The sequence below is a fragment of the Magallana gigas genome, chromosome 5 (genome assembly GCF_963853765.1).
Source record: "Magallana gigas chromosome 5, xbMagGiga1.1, whole genome shotgun sequence".
Lineage (NCBI taxonomy): Eukaryota > Metazoa > Mollusca > Bivalvia > Ostreida > Ostreidae > Magallana > Magallana gigas.
In genome coordinates, this window is record NC_088857.1 from 7,534,364 (window position 1) to 7,551,233 (window position 16,870).

At 32.2% G+C, this 16,870-nt stretch overlaps 1 protein-coding gene across 2 annotated transcripts in view; it reads left to right on the forward strand.

The window, feature by feature from the left end:
- The first annotated feature begins 8 nt into the window (after positions 1-8).
- LOC105317562 (chitin synthase chs-2) overlaps positions 9-16,870 on the forward strand; it is a 38,404-nt gene continuing 21,542 nt past the window's right edge. Inside the window, exons 1-22 of one of the 2 annotated variants that reach the window (XM_066084925.1) lie at positions 9-428; positions 2,211-2,276; positions 3,542-3,769; positions 4,106-4,220; positions 4,334-4,487; positions 4,832-4,934; positions 5,034-5,154; positions 5,433-5,504; positions 5,738-5,752; positions 6,278-6,413; positions 6,630-6,861; positions 7,035-7,208; positions 7,533-7,675; positions 7,784-7,900; positions 8,020-8,095; positions 8,497-8,552; positions 8,792-8,941; positions 10,040-10,154; positions 10,815-11,069; positions 15,245-15,394; positions 15,985-16,160; positions 16,393-16,612. In XM_066084925.1, the coding sequence (XP_065940997.1) occupies positions 330-428; positions 2,211-2,276; positions 3,542-3,769; positions 4,106-4,220; positions 4,334-4,487; positions 4,832-4,934; positions 5,034-5,154; positions 5,433-5,504; positions 5,738-5,752; positions 6,278-6,413; positions 6,630-6,861; positions 7,035-7,208; positions 7,533-7,675; positions 7,784-7,900; positions 8,020-8,095; positions 8,497-8,552; positions 8,792-8,941; positions 10,040-10,154; positions 10,815-11,069; positions 15,245-15,394; positions 15,985-16,160; positions 16,393-16,612 (2,973 nt within the window). In that variant the 5' untranslated portion in view covers positions 9-329. The remainder of the gene's footprint in view (positions 429-2,210; positions 2,277-3,541; positions 3,770-4,105; positions 4,221-4,333; positions 4,488-4,831; positions 4,935-5,033; positions 5,155-5,432; positions 5,505-5,737; positions 5,753-6,277; positions 6,414-6,629; positions 6,862-7,034; positions 7,209-7,532; positions 7,676-7,783; positions 7,901-8,019; positions 8,096-8,496; positions 8,553-8,791; positions 8,942-10,039; positions 10,155-10,814; positions 11,070-15,244; positions 15,395-15,984; positions 16,161-16,392; positions 16,613-16,870) is intronic. The other variant, XM_066084926.1, reaches the window with a different exon arrangement.

The window sequence follows — 16,870 nt, forward strand, 5'->3', positions numbered from 1 at the left end:
TTCCACATTTCATAACCCAACAAAGGAGGTTTATTCAAGCGGATCTCTATCTCTGCAAAGACAGTGTATGGACTGCGTTCATTACAGTTTCGGGTATATTCAAAGAACTTTAAATCTGTGCAGTGTTTGTTGACTTCGTTAAATATTTATAATGACTTTGTAAATATCGCCAGGTTTCGTTGAATTCAAGGACATTCTCGACAACACCGATTTTCGGTTTCATATTTTAAAAAAAAATCAACTCTGTATAAATCCTAGGGTATTGGGAGAGACACACCTTTTAAGAGAATTTATTTTACTTCTCCTTGTCCGTTCCCGGGGACGGAGCAATGGAGGACCCAGGGAGCGACCTGTCCCAGCTGGACAAACTGACCGAAGAGTCCATACTTGAGGCGGTCAAGAACAGATACCAGGAGGATAAAATCTACGTAAGTAACAAGCTTACCAGTTACCCTAAAACCTAAATAGGAACGATTCTACGTTGAACTCAACATTTTTAATTTGGAATGTTACAAGATTAAAACAACTATAGAATGTTATAAATTGACAAATTAGCCCACATATGTTATTATCCTTTTTGTTTGTATATCATGGATCATATATATAAGTATCTTCGCTTTCACAATCTCAATTTTATAAAAAAAAATACACTTAAGTACTGTACTGTTCAAATGATTTTATTCTATAAGATGAACAGTGTAGTGAAATATCTCGCGTTCAGTATAGTAATTACACTAATATATAGAATATTATCTGATTCAATACATGGTTTCAGTTTCAGACCTCCTAATATCATGTATGGTTTATCATTACAAAATTGCATGATGTCTTTGGCAAAATGGCGAGCATTCAAAAAGAAACTAGACTCGAAACATTTAAAAATGAACATTTTTCAGCTACATACTTTTAATGTATTTTTTTCTTGGAAAAATTTACCACTGTATTGGTCCTGTAAAAAGAGGTAATTTTGGAAATAGAGTAAAATGAATATGCCGTCATTGCTATTTACACTATGTACAGCTGTACTGAAAGAGGAAGAAAAATACCAGAGGATGATGCGTCCAGCACTATAAATATATGTTCTGTGAGTTTGCCAAAGTATAATTGAATACCTGACATAAGAATGACCAGGTTAGAGTACAGGGTTTATTCTGCTGTGTTATAGAGAGCCAAACCACAAGCAGGAAGTCTGAAGTAATCCAGGCGTGATAATCTGGATTCAAAAGTTTTAAATACTTATTATGTTAAAGTAGGAATTTTAGGGGGTTTTGTTTTTCTTTTTGATTATGAACAATAAAGGGTAGAACGAAAGTAAATTGGCTAGTTTGACTTTGATAGCAAAACATAAAATGGAGAAAAGGCCGGCATTTGAAGGTGCATTGCTTAGAGTCAGTGGACCAAGTAAACTCTGATAAGTTTACATACATATCAAGGTACACGGCTCATCGCGGTATTGAAAAAAAAACCCAGCTGCATAATTTTTTGCAAACATGTACATTCCGTCAAAGAACAACATCAATGCATGAGTATTGATTATTTTTCTTATAGTGTTATGACAACAAATGTAGACTCAATCCTTGCAAAAATATTTGATGTCCATATAAGGACGACGGGCCCAATTAATTCATTTCTACAATAGTGATTTTGATTTAAACTTTCTTGAATTCATTCTTTTGTGTATATAAATGAATAACTTGACGTGCAAAACACGTTCCTTTGCAAGCCTTGGCGAGCTAGATATTTTGAAATCGGTCTGTTGGAACTAGGAAGTCTTTGGTAAAACGTGAGATGGCAGCGATCCAACTATCAATTGTCTTATTTGTTTTTCGAATTTCAATAGCATATCTACCTCAAAAATGTATTGCTTGGACCAGATATTCTGTATGAGATCTCACAATCTATATTTAAGAATTAAAGTGCGAATCTCGAACAACATTTCAATTTTTAATTTTTTGCTATGAATCACAAGTGCTAACTTTTAGTTTAAATTGAATACGCATTAAAATCGTCTGGTTCTTAGAATCAATGATAGAATAAACAATGATAAATAAAAAGTTTGTTTTTTTTTCACATATATGCATGTAATTGTCAGTATACGAATATATCTATCTGGATATACTGAGATATTCTTAAAAAATCTTAAGTATAGAGAATGAAATCAATAGCCGTACATGTACATTTAATCTTTTTATTTTTATTTTTGGTTGCAGACCAACGTTGGAGACATCTTAATAGCAGTCAACCCGTTCAAGGAACTACAGATCTATGACAAAAAGGTGAAACTGTTTTTCTTTCGCCACATCATATCAAATGGCCCAATGAGAAATGGAAGAACATTTTGTTTGATATTGAGTTTCTAGATTCTATTGATCGATCAAAAGCTTCAATAGCAATCAGTCTCTAACCATCCACATTTTTAGGCAACATTTGATTTGCTTTTTATTTGAAAACTTATTTTGTTTTCCTTGTATGTCTTATATTGATGTAAAAAAAATTCAAAATTTAGGGATTATACGAGGGTTGTTCGTAAATTATTGAGACATTTACACTTACTACCTTGGGAAAAGAGATAAATCATTGAGACATTTACACTTACTACCGTGGGAAAAGAGATAAATCATTGAGACATTTACACTTACTACCTTGGGAAAAGAGATAAATCATTGAGACATTTACACTTACTACCGTGGGAAAAGAGATAAATCATTGAAACATTTACACTTACTACCGTGGGAAAAGAGAAAAATCATTGAGACATTTACACTTACTACCGTGGGAAAAGAGATAAATCATTGAGACATTTACACTTACTACCGTGGGAAAAGAGATAAATCATTGAAACATTTACACTTACTACCTTGGGAAAAGAGATAAATCATTGAGACATTTACACTTACTACCGTGGGAAAAGAGATAAATCATTGAGACATTTACACTTACTACCTTGGGAAAAGAGATAAATCATTGAGACATTTACACTTACTACCGTGGGAAAAGAGATAAATCATTGAAACATTTACACTTACTACCTTGGGAAAAGAGATAAATCATTGAGACATTTACACTTACTACCTTGGGAAAAGAGATAAATCATTGAGCCATTTACACTTACTACCGTGGGAAAAGAGATAAATCATTGAGACATTTACACTTACTACCTTGGGAAAAGAGATAAATCATTGAGACATTTACACTTACTACCGTGGGAAAAGAGATAAATCATTGAGACATTTACACTTACTACCTTGGGAAAAGAGATAAATCATTGAGACATTTACACTTACTACCGTGGGAAAAGAGATAAATCATTGAGACATTTACACTTACTACCTTGGGAAAAGAGATAAATCATTGAGACATTTACACTTACTACCGTGGGAAAAGAGATAAATCATTGAAATTTCACCAGAAAGTAAACCAAGATACTCTTTATCAACGTAAAAATTCTGAAGTTAATGACATCATTTGTTCTTTCCTGGCAAGCTAATAAACTTGCCTACATCTATCTCGTATATAGCGTTCTTTCATTTTGACTTTACAGAATCATGAGAAATACGGATGGAAAGACTTTCGGACGGACTTACCTCCACATGTTTTCCACGTGGCGGCGCGGGCGTACGGCAGAATGCGCCAGAAACAGTCCAACCAGATAATTCTGGTTTGTGGCGAATCTGGTGCAGGTAAAACCGAGAGCGCCAAATACATGGTGCAACATTTCATGCAGATGTGTCCTGAGGACTCAGGCGACCTCCATGACAGAATAATTAGGGTACATGTCTTGTAGTCATAGCACTAAATTCTATTTTAAATCAACTTTTGTGGGAAGACTGCACGACCAAATCTAATTCAATTTTGAAATATTTTGACCAGCTGGGTCTGAATAAAAGAAAGTAATAAAAGAATGAACATTATTCTACACTGTATATATATACATGCTCCATACATTTGTTCCAATTACAATATAATGTCACAATGAAAATATTCGATGTTTACAAAAGTGTTTTACAGAATCACATTTTGAAGTTCCTATAAGTAATTGACAGGGGATTTCCTGATACAAAAATTCTACTGAAATGTATGAATATTCTATATATTTTATTTTCAGGTAAACCCTCTGTTAGAAAGTTTTGGGAATGCAAAAACAGTGATGAATGACAACTCAAGCAGATTTGCCAAATTCCTGGAATTGAGTTTTAGAAATGACGGACAAGTGACAGGAGGTAAACTCTGATAATGAACAATTTCTATAAATAGATGATGTCAACTTTGAGTGTCTTGCATGGCTTCTGTGTATTTAGATGTCACGTGATTGGTATGGTTTCTGTATTTATAGCGTCAATTAGAGACTACATGTTAGAGAAATGTCGGGTAGTTGGAAGAAATGAAGATTGTGGCGAAGGGAACTTCCACATATTCTATGGAATGTTTGCGGGCCTGTCACAACAGGAAAAACAAGATCTATTTCTCCTAAAACCAGAAAGTTATGGGTATAATAATTGTTAATTTTTGGAACAGCACAAACGCATTTGTTCCTATGTTAAATGTCGATTTTCAACTGGCAGTGCTTATGCACAGTACTGGGGAGGATTTTTTCTCTCAAAACCTTTAAAACATAAACGATTTCCAAGTTCCCATGCTGATATAAATATAAAGTCATTTTTCATTCATTAGCATTATTTGATTTTTTTGTCTTACTAAATGTGAACTTTGACTTCAGTTTTAACATAAAACAATAAAATAAACTGTCCACCTATTTAAAATATTTCTTACTAAACCACACTGTTATTTTTCTGATATCATTTAAGATTAATCAAAATTATGTATTTTTTAGTATACTGAAAGGAAGCATTGAAAGATTGAAAATGACTAAACACTACGAAAACCAGTACAAAGAAAACATGGAGACTTTGAAAAAGATCGGAATGACGGAGGCCGTATGTTTAGTTTTTATTTGTTTTTATTACTAAGCAGTTTTGATTAATATTTTTTTAAAAACATTGCACAAAAGCTTTGCATTATATCTCACTGAACAGGATAAAAAGGTGATGCACTGTATGCTTGCCGCCATTTTGCATCTCAGTCAAATAGAGTTTCGTGAGACGGAGTATACATCAGGACAGCTGGACATTGCTGACACAGAGCTCGTTGATCAAGGTAAAAAGTGAGATGAATATTCCATTGGCACACGCACATTTAATAAACTGCTGCAAAGAGGTTCAAATGTTCTTCACGGAAATATTTTAAACAGTTTGGAAAGAAATAGGAAACGTACATGTACTTCAATGGATAAAAATCAACCATCTTGGTTTCAAAATATATTTTTGGTAATCTTATATGTATTGGATATCATAATTTTGTGTAAAAATGAAAAAGGGATATCGGGATGTCGTTTGTAATGTTATCCGTCATGCTACACAATTCTCTAATTACAGCGGCCACTTTGTTGGAGGTTAGCAGTGAGGCGTTGGGGGTTGCCCTGATTTCATCCACAACCATTATGGCGGGTAAGCTGCTTTTGTAAATCTATCTTTATACTAAATTTACATTACATTACGAAATTGTTGTATCTCACTTTGGTACTTTTTAAAAAAAATATAAACTGGTATGTTCAAACTTCCATCTAAAACTGATATTCTGCGACCAGTTACATTTAAAAAGAAATGTTTTATCTTTCTAATTGCCCGTAACCTGCTATGCAGATGCTTTCATCCAAGTTATCTCTCTTGAAATTTATCAGGTTATGGTACAACAGGTATACATTTTTCTCTCCTTCCATCATCCTTCATTCTTTCTCATTTTGAGTGTTTTTACTCACTTAAAAACTGTGAAGCACCAATCAAAATGCTTTAAAAGATTGTAGTAGTTTATTTTAAAATACTTTTCCTTCAAGGTTTTTAATTTACCAAATATTGTTTAAACCCTTTTTTAAATAAACTTTACACACCTGAATCATGCATTAATCTTCACACACTTTCTTACTTTAATACTATTTAATAATTTTGAGTTTTGCTTAGCGATTTATTTTTCAGGAAATAGCTTTTGCTTTTGAGTAGACTAATTACTTGTCAAGTTCTTGATTTAAAAATAAATGACATGAAATGAATTCGACTGTAGAATAAGTAGGTAATGATAATCGAACGCGCTATGTATTAGAATATTGTTAACGTTACTGGAATTTGATTTGATAACTTTAGTGTACTAGTATGTTATACTGACGCATATATTTTCATTTTTACTACTTAATTAAAAATAAAATTGTCAATGACATCAATTAAAGGTGAAGAAATCATAGTGTATAAGAGTCTAGACCAAGCCAAGGACGGCAGGGATGCTCTGGCGAAGCATATGTATGAGAGACTGTTTGGTTGGATCGTAAAGAAAATAAACACTAACCTCCATCCACACAAGTCAAGGTAACTGCTCCATCTGAAAAAAAAAACCAACAACCCAAAAACAGATATTCTGCAGATACATTGAATTCATTCATTTTACATGTGGATAAATAATCGCTTAATATTTAAGGTTTCTTAATCTTTGATGTTTTTATGGTTTATCCTGTGTAATTTTTGTTCAAATTTTAAGATTTAATGTTTCCTTGACCACAGTTTGTACTTAAATCCAATTTTCAGATCACAAACAAAAGTTGCAGAGATTGGAATTCTAGATATAGCCGGATTTGAAAACCTACAAACCAACAGTTTCGAACAGATGTGTATTAACATGGTCAATGAACGACTACAGTACTTCATGAATAATGTGGTGCTTATCCAGGAGAAAAAGATTTACGAGTCGGAAGAAATACCGTTTGAAAACGTTGATTTTAAGGACAACATGAACATCATACAGATGTTCGAAATCTCGGTAAATTTCTTCAACTATTTTTGGATAAACGTGTTTGAAATCAAAAATAGACAATGTTTCAGTAATCTTTGTTTAGGTATATGTATTGAAAACAATACCCCCATTTTTTTTTTTTTTTACAAAGAATATACATATATATCTTTTATTCTTTTTTAAAATTTATCTTATATTAGAAAATTGGCATATGGCCAAGTTTAGACGAAGAATCCAAATTTCAACAAGGAACGGATTCTAAGTTTGTTGAAAGACTGAAGAAAAATTTCCCAAAAGGACATGCATACAGTCCCCTTTTGACATTTGCTCGAGGCGATCGGATAGGATTTGGCGTTAAACATTTTGCTGGAGCAGTAAGTGATTTTGTTAATCTATTTTGCGATGCGTTAATTACCAAACACTCTACTGCCCTATTAATTAGGGTGGATAATAAACAATTAACCATCAGATCTGCATAAAATTTTAAGATATGATTTGTTTATCTATAAACTGATATTTAAGTAAAAAAATCCACACATTTTATCTTTTAAATTTGCTTATTTTACTATTTTTTGTATAGAGCTCTTATTCTAAAGGAAATACTACAGTCTAAAAATGGCCATGATCATCGAACCCTGTTAATGTAGTGTGTGTTTGAAATGAAACCCAAACATTATGTCAAATTTCAATTGTTTTAGGTATGGTACAATTGTGAAAAATTTCTGGAGAAGAATCGAGACACTTTGAACAAAGATATTGAGGACGTGATGAAGAGCAGTAAAGATGACTGTATTGCTGATTTGTTTTCAGTGCGGAAAGGAGACACTGGAACGATATCGAAGTAAAAAGATTAATTAAGCTTCCATCGCATTTGATACCTAAAAGTATGTTTTGTTACGTAATTATACATAGTTACACTTACGAAATCATTTTGTATTGTTGTTTGCAGCACTCAATACAACATCCGAGCGTCCCGGAAAGTGCCAGGCCTTGGCGTATCAATCAGAGCCAAGACTGACCAAGGGGGGTTGCAAGGAGTTGACCTCGGTAGAACGCTCAAAGAAAAGTAAAGTTCTAGTTTTTTTAAGTTTAAATTTTAAATCTCTCTCTCTCTCTCTCTCTCTCTCTCTCTCTCTCTCTCTCTCTCTCTCTCGTTATAATAAGTGTTTTATTGCTTATCAATAGATATGGAAAAGTAGGCAAGCCAACAGAACTGATATACATGCCAAGAGATTCCAAGACTACCGTCAGCTATTTTCAGGTAAATATTACCTGCCAATATACATGTATTATCATATAAATTACCTGTTGATGTTATTAATGAAACCGTATCGTTTTAAAAATATTGTCAACAAAAGACAAATACATGTACATTACCAAATTTCAGATCTGAAAAAGTATTATTTGATCGATGACTTGTTGTTTGTTTTGTTTATGGTAGAACAGATATAACAAGCTTACTTAAAATTCTGTATCAATCATGTTGATGATAACCAGTAATATAAAGTGGTTACTCGTTTCCAAATCTGGTTAGGAAGAATGTCAAATTGTCTTATAGCAAAACGCTTTTTTAGGTTCATGGGTCTTTTGTATTTAAAACATATCTCTTTTCTGAAGTCAATGAAACATCAATGACAAAATATGTTTGGAACTTTTTTGTAGAAATCGATTTCTCAATTACTGTCCAAAATGCGGCATGCAGATTCCTTTTTCGTTCGGTTTGTATATAAATATAGTATAGCAAAATATTTAATTTAATGATTGAGTTATAACTCAAGAACACATCTTTGTATTATCAATTTGTTGATTAAAAAACTACAGAAAAAATAACTCTTTATATTATTTTGACTGCTACATATATATATATATATATATATATATATATATATATATATATATATATATATATATATATATATATATATATATATAGCACTTAGTAATGATTGTTTATCAGTTGTATTAAACCCAACCTACACATGGCTCCCGATCAGTTGGAGGAAACATTGGTCAGAGGACAGCTGAAATACAATGGTATTTCAGAAATTTGCAGAATAAGAAAAGACGGCTATCCCTCAAGGATCTTGATCGAGGATTTTATTAAACGGTCAGTTAAAGGTTGTTTTTGGATACTGTATATTCCTTACTGATTTCTCACGATTTTAAAATATCGTTTTTTTTCTGACATATGTAATCTAAATGAAACTATGATTTTATATTCTTGCGATTTGATGCAAAATGGTTAGATCTCGGAATTAAGTACTAACGAAAAATAAGGGTTCTACAGTATGCTATACATACCCTGCAAAATGCAATATAGTGTACCAATGCACGTGCGTTCATGATGCATGTCCAACGATAATTATGTCTATAGTCATGACCTAGCATAGATTTTGTCTATAAAAATCTTTATTTGTTTTAATATTTTTTTTTCAATAAGATTAAAATATGAGATTTATGTAAAGTTTCATTTCACATGTAAATGTAATGCCCATTAAGTAGTACTATGAAATATTTTTTGCAATTAATTTGATGAACTTATGCCTTTTCAATTGATGACAAGGGAGAAACTGAAAGGAAAACAATTTGTAGAAAAACTGTAACAGTTATAATATATCATCATTGATCAATGTATTGGCTCCTCTCGATTATTTGTTCAAATAACTCTTGGCATTTTGACTTTCCTGTGCTGTTGTGATTACCAAAAGATTGGTTCATATACTGTAAACCAACATTTATTCGCAGCGACTTTATTTCGCGATTTACTTCCAATAAACTGGTTCGCGCCGACTAATGTTCGCGACCAAGCCTTATCCAGACCCATATTTTGTTATAACAACCATACAATAAAGAATGGTTCGCGGCGAGGAATATTTGCGACGACGACTCGCACGCAAATTAAAGTTGGTTTACAGTACATGTTCATGAATACATACGTGAATGCATATATCACTTTTGAATGCATCGTAAATGTGTCGTTACAAAATCTTGAATCACACAAAAATAGGTATTATCATATAGCGAGTATATCGTAAAATCATCTAAAGAAAGGACATTCATCTTACATTTTGAAAAAAAATAGTTTTTTAAACCAATTTGTTAATAACAAAATTAATGTGTTTGGCTTGGAATACCGGTACTAGGGCGTGATCTTAATTTAAGTAGGATTATCTGAGTGACGGTAATAGTTTGTGATGATTTCTAGGTACAAGCCACTGTTTTCCGTCAAACAGTGTGGCAATAAGGACATGGTCAAAACTATTTTGGATGGAACCCTTCCTGTTGGTCTTAGAGACAAATACCACATTGGAAAACACAAGGTATTTATAGCCTTTAATGATAAATCAATGATAAAAATTAAATGAAAATCTAGATTTACAATAAGAAGTGTAGATTGAAGTGAATACAGAACTTTGTTTTTTAATATAAAAAGTAACCATCTTTGAATGCTGTGAAATCATTTGCTTCTTGGTGGTCAATGTCCATGGGTAGCCAACAAAATGTTCCTGGTTCTTGGGGACGTACTTTTGTTGATAGCAAGTTTAGGATAATTTTGATAAATGTTGAACAAATGCTTGTGACATACGTTTGTTGGAATGTAAATTTATGGATAAGGGTTACCCACAAAAACCACAGCTTTTGGTCCCCCAACGAATGATGAATCCACATAACATTACAGGAAGTTTGTATTTTATCATCTTGTTGTTATGTTGTTATGTTAACCAATTGCAGAATGGAATACTTAATTATATAATGAGATGGCATCGAAACAGATATCGAGTTGATTTTTTTCAACGTTGTGACTAGTACTGCTTATGTTAATATCAAACACATGAAAAGTTCTTATGCAAAAAAGTTAAAATAGTTTAAACAATTATTTAGTTACAACATGAAAGCCTTTAGATTTTGTTTACCTAGAATGCACACTACAAAATAATGTTCTTGTGTTTCAGATCAGTTTATTTCTTTTTTAATTTCAGGTGTTTATGAAGGAAAGTGTTAATTCGCACATAGAGAGAGTCCACTTCATCAGACAAAAATGGGCGGCATCTGTGATAGCAGACGGGTTAAAAAAGAACTGTGAAGTTCAAAAGAGAGAAAGATTGAAGAAAGAACAAGAGGAGAAAGAAAGGAAAAGAAAGTTGGAAGAAGAAAGAAAACGAAAAAAAGAGGAAGAGAGTAGGAACAGAAAGACAGAAGACCAGCAAGGAAAAGACAGAGAGAGGACAGCAGGGGTAGGAATTGTGTTGTTTTAACGCTGTAGAAAAAAGAAATGCATATATTCCGACAGTGTTTTCTGTGCGCAAGTTAATAAAAAACGGGATTGGCGGTGCCATCAAATTATGCTATTATACTAAAGTTGAAATAGTTTAAAATATTTTGACAAAATCATTTGAAACAAAAATGTTTAATCATACTAGTATATGTTTTGTGCACAGTCCCCTCCCGTGTCAGAGGGTTTTACTAACTTAACTAATATCTTTTAATCAATTACATTTGTAACATAATTTATTTATTTTGTAATGCTTGCTTAATGATCACTTAATTCTAAGTTATTTTAATTCAGAAAATGACACACATACCTTTTATCTTACAGTACAATAAACAGATAATTGAGCTCTCTACCCCTCTCCCCCAATAGATTTGCTTAATTCATCAATAGAAATCAGTTTATGGATTTAATGTTTACAAAAGCCATTGAACTAGTCATAATGTCCGTTTTGAAAACATTAGGACATATTCACTTGAGCACTCGAACCTTTTTTATTTAATGTCGTCAATCTGTTGGCTAGTGTTCTCCTGGAGCACCAAGCAAATTTCTTCAATCATACCACATTAACTCTATGGTAAAAGACATTCATTTAGATTCATTTGCAAGTACCAAGCCTCCAAATTAGGGGAGGTATTTCAAGCTATTTGAAATAGTTTCTAACATTTTGTAAAAAACGTTATAAAGTCAGCAATTATGTTAAAATCTTTATATAAATCATTTAGATGAAACTCCTTTTATCCTACAACTACCCAATACAATGACCAAATAAAAGTAACCAAAGCTATATTCGGTCAATTCCCCCCGAAAACCTCGTGCATTTATTCGACTATTCAATTTTGTTGTGACGTCATTTTTCCTGCTACGTTCACGCCGTGGCGTTATATATGCAGCGGTCGAAATTTGAGGCGTTAAATGTGATATTATGTTGCAGGATAAACAAAATTCATGAAAATTGTCTTTAAATATATTAAGCGATATTATGGCTTGGATCGAAACCGTGAAGAAAGCTCCGCCTCTGTCACGGTTTCTTACCCTCGCCCAAATATAGCTTATATTTCAAGACTGTAACATTGTATCAATTTTTTTTTAAAATACGGTAGATTTCTTGTGTAACTCTCAGCCATCAAGGAAAAATACTTTAGGATCTAAGATCTCTTCATTGATCAATAGAAGAAAAGGTTTGGAAATATTTTAAGGTTCAACGTCACTTATGCATTTATTGTGAAAACTAGATTATCGGTTTACCATATGAGTTCTTTTTGTGAAAAATGGCTGAGTGAGCACTTTGTAAAACACTGAACATTTCTTGTAAAAATAAAGTTTTAAATATCTTTAAAAAAAAATGTCACACTATCATAAAGTTAACCTCTTAGCAGAGCTACCCGATTGTTCATTTCAAACTTTTCGGGAGGAAAGGAGGTTAAGTGGTCCACAAGTTAAATAAAAGAAAGTTTTTTTTCAGAAAAAAGGATTTGTAAAGTTATTGTAAAACGAGGCCTTTATGAAAAACGTTCAGCAATATTTTCGTACGTAGATTTAAGAGTATATATACGCATGTGTACACTGTCATCTAAACATCATTTGCATATAGTGTTTAAAGTATTTGCAAATAGGCGAGTCTTCACAAAAGAATAAATATTTGCTATTAAAATGCCATCCAATTTTCAGACAAACTTTGAATAATGCCATTTAAATCCACTTGTGCTACAAAATTGATAAGCAAAACTCAACAAAGATCATTGCACATAAAAGTCAAGTATTCTAGTCCCCAAATGATCTGCTGACAAGGGTAAAGAAAAAGAAAACCTAACAACGGAAAGTATAGATAATTTGTTCTTCCTGGTTTGTGAGGGAATTTTGGAAATTTTCTCTTAGCGCTTACGCAACATTTAGAATTCAGTGATAGAAGTGTAATCTTTTGTGTGAAGTCGTTTAGAAATGACAACTAGTTACGAGACTGATGCAGTTGAAAAGGTTTGTACTTATCTCATACTATTTATATATTACCTAAATTTATTAGTGTAATTTTATACTTTAAATACCCACAACTTAAATGTGCTTGAATTTGATTTAATATCTATCATAATAAATCAACGGGTCATGGTCACAATTTTTGTAAAAGAAAAAATCCGACCCACGGTCTAAAACTGGGGCCTAACGAGAGATTTAAAATTTAACACCGAAATATATTGGGAAAATGTTTAAAACTCTTCTCCTTAAGAGAAGAATGCTACAATTTGTGAGATTATTATGCGACCATCCTTATACAATATAAATTCTAAATTATTCAAGTTATGACCCAATGAGGGGTTCACAGTTTTACATATGAATATTTAAGGAAAACGTTTTAAAATCTCCTTCTCTAGAACTTCAGTGCTAAAATTTGTGTGATTACTATGCAAACATCAAGATATTTTAAATTCTAAATTGCTGAAATTTTGACACCGGACCGATACTAGGGCCCCAAAAGGGGTTCAAAATTTAATACAGAAATAAAAAGAAAAATATTGCCAATAACTTTATAATTGACTTTCAAAATTAGGTTAAACAGTCGAAATGCTTTTCTTAAATACTGTAAAATTGTGATCACATGCCTTTTAAGTTTGAATAATATCCTAAATATAATATATATACAGCTGTGCAAATGAAAGCAATCTGTTACATATATAATTTAGAATACTTATCAATTTTCTAGAACATACTTATTTCAAGTTGTATATAAAGAATGAACAAGATTAAAATACATAAATAGAGACTTTAGAGCAATCAGCGTTACCGTAATTGCATAACTGAAAAAAATCATCTCACAATTATAAACAAGGACATTATAGCTCCTAAACTTTGTTGAACTAAACGTCATTTCTGTTTAAAATCAATGCCCAATAGGACTAAAATTTGACGAACGTTTGATATAGCTGATATCCTTAATGCTTGGTTAATCGCTTGGCGCCAAGTTAATGCGTATAACCTTATCTAAAAAAAAGTCGAATAAAGCATGATTTTGAAAATATTATTGTGTAAAATTACAGAAACGTAAGAAAAAGTATGATAAGTTAGAATAAATTTAATTATATTTTGGAAGACAGTCACAGTCTTTGATTAAAAAAATACCAAAATACAAACATGATAATAACTTTGTTGCTGAGTAACAAAACTAATTTTCAATTTTTGTTATTTCTTTGTAAAATGAATTTTTAAATGTTATTTTTTATAAGCACTTATATCCAACAGTTCATTTGAAAAGTGATCAATATCATGTATTCTTTGTATGCTGTAAAGATATTGTATAAGTAATATTTATTCCCTTTATTCATAAAAAATAAGTAAACGTTTTTGCTAATCTTCATATCACTTATATGTACACAACAGAGCATAAACATTGAATCTTTGCGCCTGATACACTATTAACAGGCGATCAAGGTTTATGCAAATCAATTTTTTTACTCATATTGAATCATGTATCAAATCAAATGAATATGAATAATTTTTGGGGGTTGATTTTAATCAACTCTCTTATGCAGTTACCTAGGCAAACCGAAAGTGAAATAGTGTTTGGACCTAAACACAAAACAAAACATTTAGTTCTAATCAATAAATTCGATGTAATGAGTTCTTAAGCATTGTTTTTCAAGGAAACTAATTTATAGATACCTTGTAAATAGTCAGATTTTAAATGGTACGAACAATTTAGATATCTTTTGAAGTCGTACATTTTATATATTCCTACGCCAGAGTTCAATATAGTCTCGTTCAACCAGACGCTCGGCTGTCTCCGTAAATCTCCGACAAGCAGAGAGTCTCTCTTGCTTGTCGGAGATTAACGGATACAGCTTAGCGTCTGGTTGAACGAGACTAGATTTCACTTTTGCTTGGATCCATACAGTTTCTCATAACTATTTCGATTACTGATACGGAGTTTGATGGACTAATTCTTTGAATATTACACAACATGATTGATATTGGATTTTCACGAATTTCGTGTAGGAGAATTCATATTATAAAAAATGTGCGTAATTCAAATACTTATAGGAATTTACTTGCCATGCATGCAAAATTACATATCGTTGATTTTAAAATAAATAATAATCGATAAAATCAACTCCCATCAGTACTTCAGTACTTTGATTTGTTTTGCAGAGTTCTTTTAAGAACAGTGGGTTTGGGAGTTCATCTAACGGTATCGGTAGCAGCTATAGAAGAACAGCTCATGATAGCGATAGTGACGATACGGACAAAAACGAGAGTGATGAAGAACCCATCGACACACAAAGATTTAAAGATCTAAGGGTATAGTAATTTTTAGACAATGTATTCACGCATTGACCAGTACAGATAAGAAATGGATATAAGCCGAAAACAGTTCTTTATGAAAAAATATATGACAGTTTCGAGGCACATTAGGGTCGATAAATGTCTGCTATTTTTTCTTAAAGAAGTGTTTGAGGCATATATTGCACTTAAAACACTGCCATTGAATTTCGTTGTTAATTTACATAAGACAGTCCGATTTTGAAGGATGTCAGTACTTTAACCACTAGTAGTGGTAACATTCATATATTAAGAAAATCAATAATATCGGACTGTCACAAGTAAAATTTGGACTTAGACTTCTGGGATAAAAGAATGGCATCACATCATTGTTTTAGATACATTAACATGTGTAATTTTTACTATGTACATGCAGATGTCTGTTCAATACTAATATTACTTAACATAATATGGCATTAAGAAAGTGCTATAGAGAATGTTGTTTTGAAATTAAACCAAATAATTTATGTAAAAGTAAAAAAACTTGGTGTTAATAAGTCAAAAATAAAATCAAACAGGTCTGTAGTTGATAGTTTTGACTTTTTACTATATGAAATTATTTTTTTAAGGGTACCAAAAAATTGAAAGAACGAGAGAAAATTTCGTCTAGCACAGAGTCATCTTCCGGTTCCGGTTCCTATGATCCTCCCCCTCCTACCCTTCCTCCCCCTCCTACCCCTCCACCCCCTCGGCGGGGATCGGTGAAGAAAGAGCAACCAGGCCCGCCGCCGAAAGAAAAAACAAAGTACATATCTAGACAGTAATGTATGAGATCAACAGTGATCAACCAATTGAATATTTCTAAGAGGAATCATATAGCTTCAGTTTCATGCTTACAATTCATCTATCTGTTTCCAAATGAATTAAATTAAAAAAAATAAGAACAAGATCAATTGAAAGTAAAAACCGTGCACTCAAAGTCCTAAATATTATATTTATAAACACATCTTGATTGTTGTATATTTTTTTCATTCAAGTTTCTGGGACATATTCCAAATTATTGCTCGTGAGAAGAAAACACAAGATGTCCACACCCACACAAGCTTAAGGATCTTAAAAGTTCTGACATACATTGCCCTGTTTCTGATGCTACTGGCGTGTCTGGTTATTCAAAAAATCAGCCTCGCAACCCTGATATCCGAGCTCCGACCAGATAGGGAAGGCGATCATGATACGACTGAACCGGTTTCAAAAAGGGTAAACTATATAGATTAAAATATAAATGGGCAAGGTTGATACGTGTATATGCAATAATTTTGGTCTTCTTAACAAAGTATAGGTCTAAAACATTTCCAAAAAAGATTTCATACATTTTAGATTATGATGATTGGTCTGCTTCACAGACTAGTTTTTATGATAAAAATGAAAGTGGTTTTTTGTATACATACACGTATGTAATTCTACAAACCTAGGTACAAACTTAAAAAGGATCCTAATACTACAATTACAATATGT